Below are 14,469 nucleotides of genomic sequence, written 5' to 3' on the forward strand. Positions count from 1 at the left end.
ACATTTTTTCCCCCCTCTTGCAACTTTTATTTTGACAGGCTGATAAGACTACAATATTTTACCTTCGATGAAATAGAGAAGGGTTACAAAACTAAATTATAAATATGATTCTAAAAATTGGTTTTGCCAGCACTTTTGGCCTTTATCTATCTCACAAATTAAGCTGAGATTTGTAATAAAAAAAATGCACCAGTTTTCAATTAGTTTTTTGTTTCAATTTGATTTAAAATGTACAGTATGTTAGAAGGATGTTGTTGATAAAATGTTCCTGGTATATGTCTGTGGCAATACTAGAGGAAAACTGTTTGTAAAGTCTCTCGTGTAATTTGTTGTGTTGCAGCCTGATAATAAATACAGAACAGGCAACAAAATGTAGGAAAAAAGTTGCAAATTCTATCTGTGTGACACTGAAACGGTATTTCCTTTTCAGCTGTGGTCATAAATTTGCAAAAGATTGTAGACAGATCAACTGGACTCTTCACCATGACATCATCTCTTCAGTACATGCCAACAAAGAAAGATGCGAATGCCAAGTTTTCTTGCACAGTGACATATTATGGGCCATCTGGCCAGAAAACAATACATTCTGAACCAATTGTCTTCGATGTTCACTGTAAGTTATTACAAAACATCTATTGCTGTATGAAGTCTACCTAGGGGGAAAAAGCAAGATCAGAGATAGTTTACGAAATTAAAAGTGATATTGCTGCTCAGCTGTCAAGATGGTTTCTTCAAAGGTGGTTTGCAGCAAGAGGTCCAGGTACATTGTCTGTGTAATTTTTACTTATCTTCAGATTTATCTGAGATTTATTGCTTTCCAACAGTGGAATACTGAATATTAAGATTCCATTGACAAGAGGAAAGTGGTAACCACAAAACGTTACAGTGAAACAGGCTTTTCAGAACTTTGACAGAAGTTAGAGTGGTTGATTAGTGACTCTCTGTGCCCCCTGAAATATGCAATAAATACACAATACAGTTTTTAGTATACTCAAATGTTTTTCATTTTTGCAGAATCAGCACCAAACAGCTAATGCTGGCAGACTACCTTCCACAAAATATAATAGCTTCTCTACACCTGTAAGATGCTGATTTTTACATTTAAAATGTAGCATTTGCATATTTTATATATTGATAGTGCAGAATTTGTATAAATAATTATTTACAGCTCACCCAAGTCGTAAAGCAACTCCCTTACTGTGTTACTGACTGATGTGGAAATCGTAATTCTCCTTTGAGTAAAGAAAACAGACGGCTGTCAATGAAAGGTCAGAGAGGGTGGTAGCAGTTAGAGAAGGCGGAAGGGGCATTTCAAAATCTTGTAAAATGACACTTCTGAAGGACTGTAGAAGGCAGCAGGTCACAGCAGAATGAAGAGGAACAGGAGATACGCGTGATGCTCAGTCAGGTGTTATCTTTCTGTACACTTCAGGTGATATCTCAGCTTATAAAAGCCTCTGTTTGGGGAGTGATGGGCTCTAATTATGCAGTCCAGACATCTAATAGGGCCATAGTATACACTGTGTAACAACTCTGTAATCCATTTGAATACAAAGGGAATTAGCAATGCAGACTGGATTTCTGCAGCCAGCAGGTGTGCTCCATTGCCTTGAAAACTAAGTGGCAGGGTATGTTCTACCTACATGATTAGTTACTTCTCCTTCACATGTAAGGTTTGTTGAGCAGCAGAATAGGGGATCCGTTTCGACCTTGGTCAAATCAAATCAAACCCCGGAGCAGCTGCTGCTTTGTTTCACCTGGAAAAAACAGTGAATTAAGGTCACCTTTTCACCAGCCATTTCTCCACAATGACAACTGGCAGAACTAATGGAGAAGAAAACCTCTGGGGTAGTAACATTATCCTTTGAAATAACATAGCTTTCAAGCCTGTAGACACCAATCTCATTGCTTTAAAGCTAGAGATTTTTTTTAGGTTTTGTTTTTGTTTTAAAGTTGGGTACCAAATTTCACCGTTTTGTTTTGGTTTGGGTTTTTTTCTGCCATCTGTGGAGCCCCATGCCCATTAATAACTCCTGATGTGAATGGCAGATGTTCACAGTAATGTCACAGAAGGGTAATCACCACAAAACACTTGTTGCTGCTACTTGCCAAGAGATGCTCTGCTATCTCCATTTCCCCACCACTTCCATGCATTAGGCTAGTTCACCCGTTGAGGATGAGGCTCTTGCAGATTTCTGTGATGCATGTACTATGTGCATTTGCGATTAAGAACTCCTCAACGTGAGGGGAAAAACAAGGCTGCACAGCACTGCAGAATAGTCACTGCACCAGATATTACGTGCATTCTGTATTAAAGATTAATGTTTGCTAGACTAGCTCTTTTAATCCTGGTCTAGGAACACACAATTTCATTAAGATAGTTCTTTCTCCAGAGATGGGCAGTATCTTTGTACTGTTAATTAGCTGACAGTGGGAGGCAGGCCCACCTTTCAGTAGCCCTTCAGTACTGAAAAGGCCTCAAGTTTATCAACCGTGTTTGGCTTTAAAGTTACCCAGTTCCTCTGAGTATTTCCATTTGCTGCAACTTCTATTCCATACTCTGCTTAAACGCATCTCCAAAGTAGTTTTTGAAACTCTTTATTAATAGATGTCCAGAGCTTCAACAGATGGATTTCTTGACTGATGTTAGTTGATGATGACATTTGATTCGGTTTTGTTTTTAATTTGGTTCAGTGATCCTAATTAGTTTATTTCTCTGTATATGTGATTTTTTTAGTGAGTAAAATGTAATGCAGATTACAAAACAAAAAAAAAAAAGGCAAATTCCAACTCTTAAGAAATGGAATATTTTCTTTCAGACTTTTTTTCAGATTGACTGTCAAAACTATGTTTTGCATCTCTGAAGCAAATAGAAAAAAAAATCATAAAGACAATGTGCTGTTCATACTGGTATCTAGTGAGATTCCTTGCAACTTGCCCATTTATCATAAAGAAATGAGGAGAGTATGCTTAGAATTCTGCCTCCACAGGATTTTTTTTTTTTTAAAGACCTGTTCAGTCAGGATTTAAGAAATGCTTTACTGGTTTGATTTTGGTTTTTGGCTCTGGGTTAGTGCAGTCTCTAGTACTCAAGTGTTTAATAGCCAGTTGACATGCTGGAAGCAGCCAGCCACTGTAACCTAGCATAAGAAGAGTAGTAAATTAGCGCCTGCCAAGCTGGGTGCTAGTTGGAAATGGATAACTTGGCTCAGCTTGCAGTAGTTACCAATGCTTGACCATGGGCTCTGGTTTGCAGCTGTAGCAAGCAAGCTTCTAAAAGTAACATGAGCAATACAAGAGAACTCCTGGAGCTGGATTGTTAGATGGTATCTCAGATATCTTAATTATTTAGCCTCCAGTTGTATTTGGCTCTGCTCAGCGTTAATCAATCTAAAAAGATAATGTTTGTCAGGCAAACTTTCCAATCATGCCCTGTTGTTAAGCATCTGTCTTGTTATGAATAAACTCATTTATGTAACAGGTTAGACTCAAAGACACTTTATATTCGTGCTGCTTCCAACATTGTAATTTTTCTTGATATTATGCAGAATTATATCAGTTGTGGCCATAACAGGTGTGGGATAGCAGCATCCATTTACTGAATAATTGCCCTTTGGTGCTGGCTCCCAGAAATTTGCTCTTGCCGAAAGCAGATACAAAGTCTCAGGTTTACAAAAGCACAAGGTAAGATGGGCCAAGCCAGGGATGTGTGCCACTGGGAGGCAAGATATACCTGCACCAGGCTGCTCCTGTTTAGTGAAAGCAGGGAGCACATTACTCATGCTAAGCAGCACTCTGCATTGCATTGAACACTGTGTCTCCCTGTCGTCAGGTTTTGTCTTCCCCAGAATGGTGACCTGTTCAGCTTAGAGAACAATTTAATTAGTCTTTTGCTATTTACTTCTGTAGATTCATTTTTCTTTTCCAGTTTAGAGAATTAAATTAAAAATTTGCTCCTGGTTGATTGCAGTAGATAGAAGGGTAAGATATTCTTACAAGAAAGACTGGTGGTTTGCAAGAATGCAATTCTTGTTTAACTGTGTCCATTTTTAATTCATTTCTGTTGATCTCTGTGGGAAAACCTGTTCCAAATAAAAGTGCTGAAGTCTTTCTCATTATAATTTGTCCCTTTTCAGTATTGAGACAAAGCCTAAGCAATTCCAGTTTGTATCTAGACACCCTTTTTCACACTTGCTCACATACACTTGACAGAAGGAAGGGCGAGTTTCTACAGCAGGCTAGCTTACCAGGCAAGCCCCTGAAACTAGTTTTTTGGCCCAGCAGCCGCCAAGAGTGTAGGTGATTCCTGGATGGCTACTTCACAACACTTGTTGTATTCCACACTGGAGGAAAGGCTGGACTTCCCTTTCCTTTGCAGGCAGAGCTGTGCTTCAACGTTGAAGGTACTGAGATGGAAGGAGGGAGGATGTGGCTTGTTGAAGGCCCGGTACCACTCTTCATGTGGGGAGGAGTGAGATGCTGTGCCAGGGCTCTCAGTCATCGAGAGGCCACAGCAGAAAGCAGCTCCTGTTATTGAGAAACCTCGTAGCAGAAGACAGACATGATGAATGCCTTAAGGGTTGGAAGGGCTGTAGAGTGCACACTTCGCTAAACACACAAAATCAACTGTCAGGCAAGGGTTTCTCTGCTGTGTAGATTTTTTTGTGTGTGTCTAATAAGATGCACTGTACTGTGTCTTAATGCAAGACTGGCATCTTTGGTGGAATCTTATTTTTTTGGGTGGAATTTAATTTATTCATTGAAATTAAAACACTGAGCATTATCTGTGATATTATTTGCTTTAATTTTGTTCATTTTACTTCGTTTTTGAAAAATTCTATTTAGGCTTCTACTTAGAAAGAACAGCATCTATTAAGGTATACTCTGCCTTAAAAAAATTACCAAAGTAAAATGTAAGTTATAGTTCAACTTCGCTGAACATGACAGAAGTACGTTACATTTATAGTTATGTTGACTATGTTAAGGGTCCTATTATGTTCACCAAATTCATCTTCATGAAAGCCCGTAGTGATCAGCATATAGAATAGGCTGAACACAGTTGCTTGGTTCATATTTCTTTCTTTTTAATGCAAGAAGGCTATTATCTACTACTAATGTAAGGCGTTGAGAGCTTCAGTTGTTTTTCTGATTGCTGCAGTCCTCCAAACAGTGAGCTTCACAGAGGACAAGTTAATCCCTCATAATGAAATCATACCATGAAACTGTTCAGGGTTTTTTCTTTTAAGCACATGACATGGTTGTAATCATTGCTGTCTCAGTTGCAGGTATTCTGACAAAGAAAAATGAATTTTGTATCATATGGCTTCTTTGCTCTTTCTTCACTTGCAAAAATACATCATTTCTTTTATAAAAAGATCTACACATGCAAATACCTTCACCTGCTTGATGATAAAATCGCATACTCTTCAGCAATGAGTATCATATGCATAGCGTAACTGTGTATTTTGCAGAAGCTCTTATATGTGTACATTATTTTCACAGATCCAACAGAGAAGGTGACTATTAAAGTGCTGTCACAAAGTAGTACCATTAAAGAAGGCGATAACATCACTCTGAAGTGCTCAGGAAATGGCAACCCTCCTCCACAGGAGTTCCTGTTTTACATTCCAGTAAGTCCTGCCTTGCTGTCACTGCATAGTGAAATATTCTGTATCATCCCTTCCTACTGACATTGCTGTGTGTCAGTGTATACGTGATTTTATAGCAAATGAACGAATTTGATGCAACTAAAACTGAAGAAAGACATCAGCCATTACATCAGACTCTTTGAGAACACCTCAGCTGAGTTGGCAAAATATTTTGAAAGAACCTCTACTTTGGGTGCGGTGGGGAGTAGATTTTTGAGGTTTGGACCTACTAAAAATTGTTAGGCTTCATTTCCCTACATCAAATGCTTTGATAAGAAGCAGTTTTGACAACAGGGGTTAGGCAATTTGAATAAAATCACCTCGTCTGTTGTCATAAGACCAAAGATCCAGCAGTGAAAATACAGGAAATTCAGCCTTTTTTTGGACTTTCCCTGGTGAATCTTTTTGCAATGTATTTTAATTTTTTTTTTTTTTTTTTTTTGGTTGCATAACAAGATCCACTGCAACAGCACAGGAGAGAGCTTAGGACAAATCTGTCTAATGTGTAAGATGCAAATTGAGAAAAATAAAGGCATTGGTTCCATTAAGCTTCATAGTATTGGTGAAATCCACAGACAGATGTGGCTTTACATTCTAAAATTCCTGGTCCTGCTTGCCATATCCTGCTTCTCTCTCCTGTTTTCTATCCTTTTTTTTTGTTCCTAATTGCAGTAGTAAGCAGAGTTGATCTTGCCAAGAGAGAGGCCAAAAGCAGTGGCATTCTTTCAGGTATTTCAAAAACTGCGTATTGCCCTTTGAACATATTCCGCATCTACTTTGCACTCCTGGCATGTTTGAATTGCTGAAGAGCAGCGAGGGAAACAAGGTGCTGAAGTCCTCTTATCTCAGAACAGATATTTAGATTCAGTGAGTCAACTTAGGAACTCACTATATGCCAGGGAAAAAATGTCTGGTATCTGTCCGTGCTCTACGATCACAGTGGGTGAGCTAAACACCCACCTTTGTCTTATCTTCAGTCCCCTTGCTACCTGAGACCAGCCCTTTCTCTCAAGGAGAGCTGGAATTGGTGATTTCTTTGCAAGACTCAAGGGTATCATAAACATCTTTCTGGATTCAGAGACATGAATTGGGGTTTCATTCTATACTTGTTTCTAAGTCAGTCAGTTGTAGTCAGGTGGGAACTGGACAGCCAGAAAGCAACACTTGCTAATTCAAAACACCAGTTTCTATAGGTCATGTACATCAGTGAATACACTATATGGAAAGAGCAAGGTTTGTTTTTGCTGTTTAAAAATGTATAGTGCAGCACACTTCATTTTATGTTTTTTCCTAAACTGAATATATCATTTCAGATACAGATTTAGAAACATATTTTTTTTTACTGTTGTGATTTCTCTAACAGTCTTATCTGGAGCCTGTTTCAGTCTTTTGCTTTCTTCTTGTTTTCCTTCTGCTAAACTTTCAGATTTTGTATTTTAATGTCCTGTTAAAATAAGTTAGTCATTCAGATAAATAGTAAGCTTTTAATTGTAGGTGTTTTCTAAAAATATGTCGTTACGTAGGAAATAAACCTTAAAATTATGAATAGGCAACTACACTTCAATGATACTGTGTCTATACATATTTTGGAGTATTTTAGGATCCTTATAATAATAAAAAAACTCAACAAAAATGAAAGTTTTTAGGGGGCTCGTTTACAAGAAATATTTTGTTTTCCATCCACAGGGAGAAGCAGAAGGTATAAGAAGCTCAGATACTTATGTTATGACAGATGTGAGACGAAATGCAACAGGAGAATACAAGTGCTCTCTGATGGACAAAAGCATGATGGACTCCACCACAATCACTGTGCACTGTAAGTAATTGCATTTTGCATTCCTAGTTAGGCAAGAAACCTACCTGGTACTGTCTGAGATGGCCTTTCTGCTTGACGTAGGTAGATCAGTCCAGTTAACCTACAGAAGAACTGAATGATGTGATTGATATAAAGCATGTCATGTCTTTGGGTTTGTTTTGTTTGCCTTTTCTGTGTGTTTGGGTTGGTCGGTTTGTTTGTTCGTTTTGTTGTTTGCTTGTTTGGTTTTTTTTTTTTTTTTTTTTACTTTTTTGAATGTATTTCTGTTTGAAAACCTAAACTTTCTCAACTCCATGGCTTAGATACAGATTCACTTTATGTAACCTTTGTATAGTATATGGTATTACTGTACTATCACATACAGTGAAAATTCTGGTGTTTTATGTTTCACTCATGTGAACATATGTATGGAAAATTATTCTGCTTCCGCTGTGTCTTAGAATATACTCAAAACACACAAGCTGGCTCACAGTTGTATTGCTGAAGGTCATCATTCGTAATCAAATTCACATAGTCTAACATGTTTTCATCTTGCCTCAATGAGGTTAACATGTAAGGAGTCTAGAGAAGAGTCTTAGGAATTTGTTATGTTCATATAGGACAAGTTGCTTTTTTCACTTTTCCCAGAGTAGTGAGAGCTACAGAGCTCAGTAAAGTTCCTGTAGCTAGATACTAGAGTATTTACACTTTATCAGCACCACTTTCAAAGCAGCCATTGAACTAGCTGAACCATTGGAAGCAACGGTTGCTTTTCAGGGGTTGATCTTCATCTCTTTATGTGAGAAAACAAGAGCAGGAACTCTTTCAAACTTTGTTCTACTGTCACAGGCATGTGACATGAAATCCAGGCCAATGCTACCACATTTCTCGTGAAAAGTCTGAAGTCTTCCCAGTAGCATAAATACCTTTAATAGTTTACAGGTTCAGAGGGACATGAGGGGTAATGAAGTTTAAAGGCTTCCACAGTAGTTATACTCTACATAAAAAGAAACATCAGGTTTGTATACTTGTTTTTGATTTTTTTTCTTAAAATATGTACAATGCATTCAGAATATATCTGTACCTGAATAATTACACTATTACATTTAATGGATATTTTGCATTTAGTATGTCATCTGCTGTTTTCCTACCCACACCTTCTCTTTGCCAGGAGTCAGGGTATATAAGGTCTGAAGGGAGCTCTGTACTGCTGCCGCTAGCTGCCCAATATCAAAGGCAGCTTGCTGGGAGTTTGCTGTGATATAACTGACCCTTTTATTTTACTCCAAGTGGATTGCATGTCTACTTGTACTTCCATAAATAGTTGCTCTAAAGAACGACTTCCTCAGCTCCAAGTTATTTATAACAAGCCAGTTTTCCTTTCTCTACTATTTTGTCTGCATGTCAGAAGAGCTTTACTACACGAGAGAAGCATGTATTTTCTTGACAGAAGTCTTTCCAGTGTTGGCAGCTAGTGCAGCTATTCAGAACTCATAGGTACAATCTAGTATCCTACTGCTTCTCTTCACTTAAAGTTCATTTTGTTTTGTTTTCTTAAGCACCTCTATCTACAATAAAATCTTTGCTTAAATGAGGTACAGTGGCCTGGAGTAGTTCTGTAATTCCTGAATGCCCAGACCATGACCTATCTTTAAGCTACTTCCATGTCTTGACTTACGCTGGTCTAAAGTGTTTCAGCAGCGTGTTTGGTTGTGAGAATTCCTCTGAAAAAGTCATAAAACTTGTGGATGCTTTATGATATTTGCTTTCATCTTTCGCTTGCTTACTTTATATTAATTTTCCAACATAGCTCAGTAATTTTTAGTGCTTTATCCTTCTAATGTACTTAGATATTTTTCATGTTAGATCATCAGATTTTTTGGGGCCTCCATGACGTTTTTTGTCCTTCAAATACTACTTGTAATCTATCAAATCCTACTTTTTCTCCCTTTTTTGCTATACTGCTTAACTTTTCACATATGGATGAATATTCTTGTCTATGCCATTGTGCTGAAAAAGCTTTCATTCTGAGTCAAGGCTTTTCATTTCCTCATGTCTCATCTTGGCACTTCAGATATTTTTTTTTATTTTCACTTTAAAAAGAAAAAGCAATACAATATTTTTAATTTAAATATGTGAAACGATCTATAGTATTTTGTTACATTTCAACTGTAGTGCTTTTTCCCAAACAGATTTTATTGAGCAGTATAATTACACTGGTTCCTTTCAGTGTCTAGGTAGGGAAGGCTTCATGCTAGTATGAAAATGCATTAGGATATTATAGCCCTTAAGTATTTCTGTAGCAGAAAAATACCAAGCTCTTTTTTTCCAAGAGGAATGTAAATTATGAGATTCATAGAAAGCTGAAAATTAGCATTAAAGTATCTGAGTTACCCATAATGTTTAGGGAAATATGTTATTTATACAACAAATTGTGGGGGGAATAAAGAGTTTCTTCCTTACCCACAGAATATAAGGGACAAACCAGAAAACCTGGGCTCTTGCCCCTCAGAGCAGGTACAGAATCTGTGCAGCAAGGTCCTGGTTTAAAGTCCAGCAGAACTGAGTGCTTGTAGTTGGCATGATTTGTCCCTCAACAGAGGGACCAACAGAACAGGATTTATGTTGCGTGCTTGGTTTTTTACACTAGGTTGTTAATTTTCTGCCACCTCCATTCCTTGAGTGATTTTGCCCAGTATCAGATGAGCAAACCTGGTAGAGGCCAGGAAGGAGAAGACGGGCAAAATCTGTTCACAACCACTTAAACTGCTGTAGAAGTACAACCCATGCAAGGCAAGGAAAGTACCTGGCAGGAAAGGACAAGTGTATCTTGCCTCAGCTATAATGAAGCTGGTGACTGTTCCAACTCACAGTCCATTTTCTTTATCTCTTGCTGTAATTATTTCTGCACGTATAACCTCATACAGAGTAGGTCTCTGAACTTCCTCTTTGTGATGCTTTCTGTTCTGCTAAAATGTGTCTTCTGGGGAAGAAGGTTTGCAAACCTTCCAGTGAATTAAAGGTTTTAGTTTTTCTCCATAGGTATTTTTATAGTCTTTTCTTGTGCTACAGACACACTGAAAATACAGAGGAAATCACATCTCGAATGTTCCATGAAAAAAAAAAAAAATCTATTTTCAATATATTAGAAGTTTCTGGTTGCGGGATAGTACGGGGTGTTTCAAAAAGATGGACCAAATTTGAAATCAACATACTTCGAAGATGGGTCCATCTTTTTGAAACACCTTATATTTTTGAGGAGTTCAGACTACAGACAAGTGCTGTGCGTAGTTTTCCCAGTTGCAGCACAGTATTCTACTACAGGCCCCCTTTAAATGCTGGGAACCTGTCCTATATGTATAATAGAGTTTCAAAACTGAAATGTTTGCTCCAGTCTTCCCCACATTAATTCCATACCTCTCTCCCATGATGTGGTAATACATGCAGAATGCACTCTTTGCCTCTTCCCTGTGCTATTTGGTATGCAAAGACAGCACTGAAATCAATGTAAGACTTCAAGTGAGACTACACTAAGAACTAGCATATATTGAAAATGGTGTCTGATGAGAAATTTGTTTATGATGAACATTTCAAAGACAAACAGGAAATGTATGGAAAACTCTTGCAACAAAGTTTTTCTTTCAATGTCAGGGAAAAATTAATTTTGACAGTCTTCTGTATGCAGGAAATATTTTCTCCTCATACTTCTATACCAAGAAGAGATTATTTACTAATGAAGCATATAAGTTGAAAGGTAAAAGTATCTACATCACATTTCTTTATGGACCCTACAGATAAGCTGGCAGAATTTTACTCTAAATCAAAATAGAGTTCCTAGAGGGGATCCTATGTCAAACATTAGCTTAATTCTGTACTTGCCTCATAAATCACCTTACAAATACTGCTCTGTGCTATGCAGTTTATCTCATGCACTGTAAATTTTCCTGAATTTCTACAGCAACCAAGACTACTGTGGGAGAGGGGTTTACTCCCAGTTATAGCACAAAAAGGGTAGGCACAGAGGGGACACAGGCATGCTACCCCAGAGGAAGACTGGCTTAAGGATTGATCTGGGCTCCATGTCAGCCTTGCTTAAGATGAAAGCCAAAAATCTAATATGTGAAAGGAATTCCTCCTGTATGGTCTTTGGTGATCTCTTGGGTTTGAGGTGCTACCTTGCTTCAAAGAACAAAAGGTTTAAATAGATGTTGAAGGAAAGTCAGCTTGGGGAAAAACATAAAATCTTAACTATTTGTTCAACCACCCGTCTGCCTTTGTAGTATGCGCTCAAGAGCAAGAAGAAACACATCCCCTGCACCACCTGAATCTATATACAAATGCTTACTGGCTGAGTCTTGTCTTTTTTTTTTTTTCTTTCTTGTGGAAGCAATGGTAAGATCTGGAGTACCTTGTCAGTTGGGTTGCATTTACTTGTTTGGGGAGGCAGGGGGAGAAATCCCTGTAGGAATACAGAAACAAAACATTATACCGTTTCTCTCTTTGGTAAGATCTTTGCTTTACTTGTCCAGAGATGAAAGTATAATTCCTGTGACCTCTTGGACTAGGCATTAGGCTCGCAACACAGATGATAATGCAGACTAATCGTACAGGATGGAGCCTAGTTGTTTCCTGAAGTTCTGCCTTTAATTACAATGGTGTTCCCAGGGCAACCACTGAATGAAGCCAGTAGCTCAGTTTGCTGTTTTGTTAAGGAAAACTCACTATTTTCCCTTTCCCCTACCAACTGTGATTTTGCCCTAAGCTTTTTGTAAACTCTGCTTAAAAGCCAAAAGGATGTTTCGCAGTCCTTTTCCAGCAAGTACTGTATTTGTAATAAAAATCATACAGGCTTGCCATTTCAGTCTGTGTGTGTCTGCGTCTGTGTGCGCATCTGTGATCATCATTCAAGCAGGCAACTTGGCTCACAAGCAAGGGACTGTGAGAGGGGAAGCAAAATAGAGGTTTAGCTTGGCAAACCCTGCTTCAGTGTAGGATTTTTTTTTTTCTTTTTGTTTTTTGTTTGGTTTGTTTTGTTGGTGTTTTTTTTTGACAAAGCAATCGCTAGCCTGCCAAATCCATATACTAGGAAAAATCTAGAGCAGTGTTTCCTGACCTTCCTGTTACTGTCTCTCACCTTGCCTTGTGTCAAACACCGCTATCACTGACTCGGCAACTTCCCTGGAGCCAAAACAGGTCAGGCAAAGCTTGGACTCTGAGTTACACAAAAATGGCTTTTTAAGTTACAAATGAAAACAAACAAATGAAAGGCCCTCATGCTCAGCTCCCCAACCCTGTAATTCAGACCCCTCGCCGCTTCAGTCAGTATCATGTCTCACACACCTTGTATTGACTATCCTCATCCTGTCCAGATGCTGAGTCTAAAAGTCAACTTGTTTTATGAGAGTTGAGAAAGTTACCACTCGTCCTCCTACTCCTCCTCCTATCCTTTTCCTCACACTTACAGTTTAGGTTGATCTGTCCCACCTGTGCAAGTCCTGCCCTGATGGCATTTCTGCTTGGCCCTTAGCAAGCTGCCCTCACAGCAGTCTGTGCTTCCCCTTTCAAGATGCACATGCTGCTGTCTGAAGTACCCCTTCAGCTTCTTGTACCTCCTCTGTCATTCTTTCAGCAGTACAAGGGGAAAAAAGTGTATCCATTTGTCTGGTGATTAGTGACTTTTTGCTTTTCCTTTTAGCCTGTAATTACAGTAAAAATGTGAATGTTCTGCAGTGCCTATTTTAGAATAATTCTCTCTTCTCCCTTACTTGTAAAATTGATTTAGATTTTATTGAATAACTGAAATCTTTAATTTAAGGAGTGCAATTAGTCACATTTTCTTTCCTGGGTAAGCCTTTGAAATGGGCCAGGCATTCTGAGATTAACATTTGACAAATGTTCTTTTCACCCCAGATTTGGATTTGCAGCTTACTCCAAGTGGAGAAGTCACAAAACAGATTGGAGAGGAACTGCGTGTGTCATGCACGATTTCTTCTAGTAGAAATGCAACTGTGTTTTGGATAAAGGTCAGCAATTCATCTCTGTGTTCGCCTCTTCATATTACTGCTGCTACTTCTGTGTTTTGAAAGGAAGCAGTAATTCATTGAGCTTTTAAAGAATATTGTTAAAATAAGTCTTACAAATATTGCTAAAATGAAAGCTACTCAAGCTGATGAGTGAAAATCAGTTACTGTAATTGATCCAGTTTTCAAGTGGAGAGAAGTAATGCCTACTGTGATGCCAATATAACCTTTTTAAAATGTCCTATACAAGGCTTGAGAATCAGGTCTCTCTAAGAAGGAAAGCCCATTTGGAGGAATTTTGATTCATAAATTATTTTCTCAGAAGCAAGGCATGTCGAGAAGTTGGATGTTAGCAACCGGTGTTCAGTGGCTGGTAGAAAAGGTAGCTACCGTAGAAGGTGGGGTTATATTAAACTTTTACTGCTGGAAACTAAAAATAATGATACCTGATGGTTATTTGGTAGCATATATTGATCTCATCAGCCCGAGCTGTCTCTGTCTCAAACAGCTTGTACCACTAGTGGTTTTTGCCAGCCCGCTAGAAAAGCTCAGAACAAACAATTCATCCCATCTATGCCCTTGATTTGAAAGCAAATTTTTTCAAGAGGGGGGAAGGTGGCTTATATAAACCTCCAGTAGTTTCCACTTTTCCTGCTGTTATGTTGCTGTTGGTTATTTCAATGTAGTTATTAATGGGGGAAAGCTTTCAGAGTGAGGCTCTAATCTACCAAAGCATGTGAAAAATTCTGTTGATAGTAGTCACATTTGTAATTTAGAAGTTAACATACTCTGAGTTAGAATTCACAGGGATTAACTCCTTACCTTATCAGGACAATATGAGAATGCAAACAAGTCCATCATTTTCAAGTCTTCAGTATCAAGATGCTGGAAACTACATCTGTGAAACTACTCTCCAGGAGGTTGAAGGGTTAAAGAAAAGAAAGACGCTTAAACTTATTGTTGAAGGTAAGGAAGCAGGTAACTGTGATTATTAATTGTCTTTTTC

At 38.3% G+C, this 14,469-nt stretch overlaps 1 protein-coding gene across 3 annotated transcripts in view; it reads left to right on the forward strand.

Moving 5' to 3' along the window:
- Window positions 1-14,469, forward strand: part of ALCAM (activated leukocyte cell adhesion molecule) — a 135,035-nt gene that overhangs the window by 106,657 nt on the left and 13,909 nt on the right. For all 3 annotated transcript variants that reach the window (XR_014185185.1, XM_082063248.1, XM_082063247.1), the window contains exons 6-10: window positions 431-613; window positions 5,503-5,630; window positions 7,335-7,464; window positions 13,354-13,466; window positions 14,294-14,429. Coding sequence is in view for 2 of the 3 variants with exons in the window: in XM_082063248.1 (XP_081919374.1) it covers window positions 431-613; window positions 5,503-5,630; window positions 7,335-7,464; window positions 13,354-13,466; window positions 14,294-14,429 (690 nt within the window). In the remaining variant the exon portion in view is untranslated. The remainder of the gene's footprint in view (window positions 1-430; window positions 614-5,502; window positions 5,631-7,334; window positions 7,465-13,353; window positions 13,467-14,293; window positions 14,430-14,469) is intronic.

The sequence above is a fragment of the Streptopelia decaocto genome, assembly GCF_964273445.1.
Source record: "Streptopelia decaocto genome assembly, chromosome: 1".
Classification (NCBI taxonomy): Eukaryota; Metazoa; Chordata; class Aves; order Columbiformes; family Columbidae; genus Streptopelia; species Streptopelia decaocto.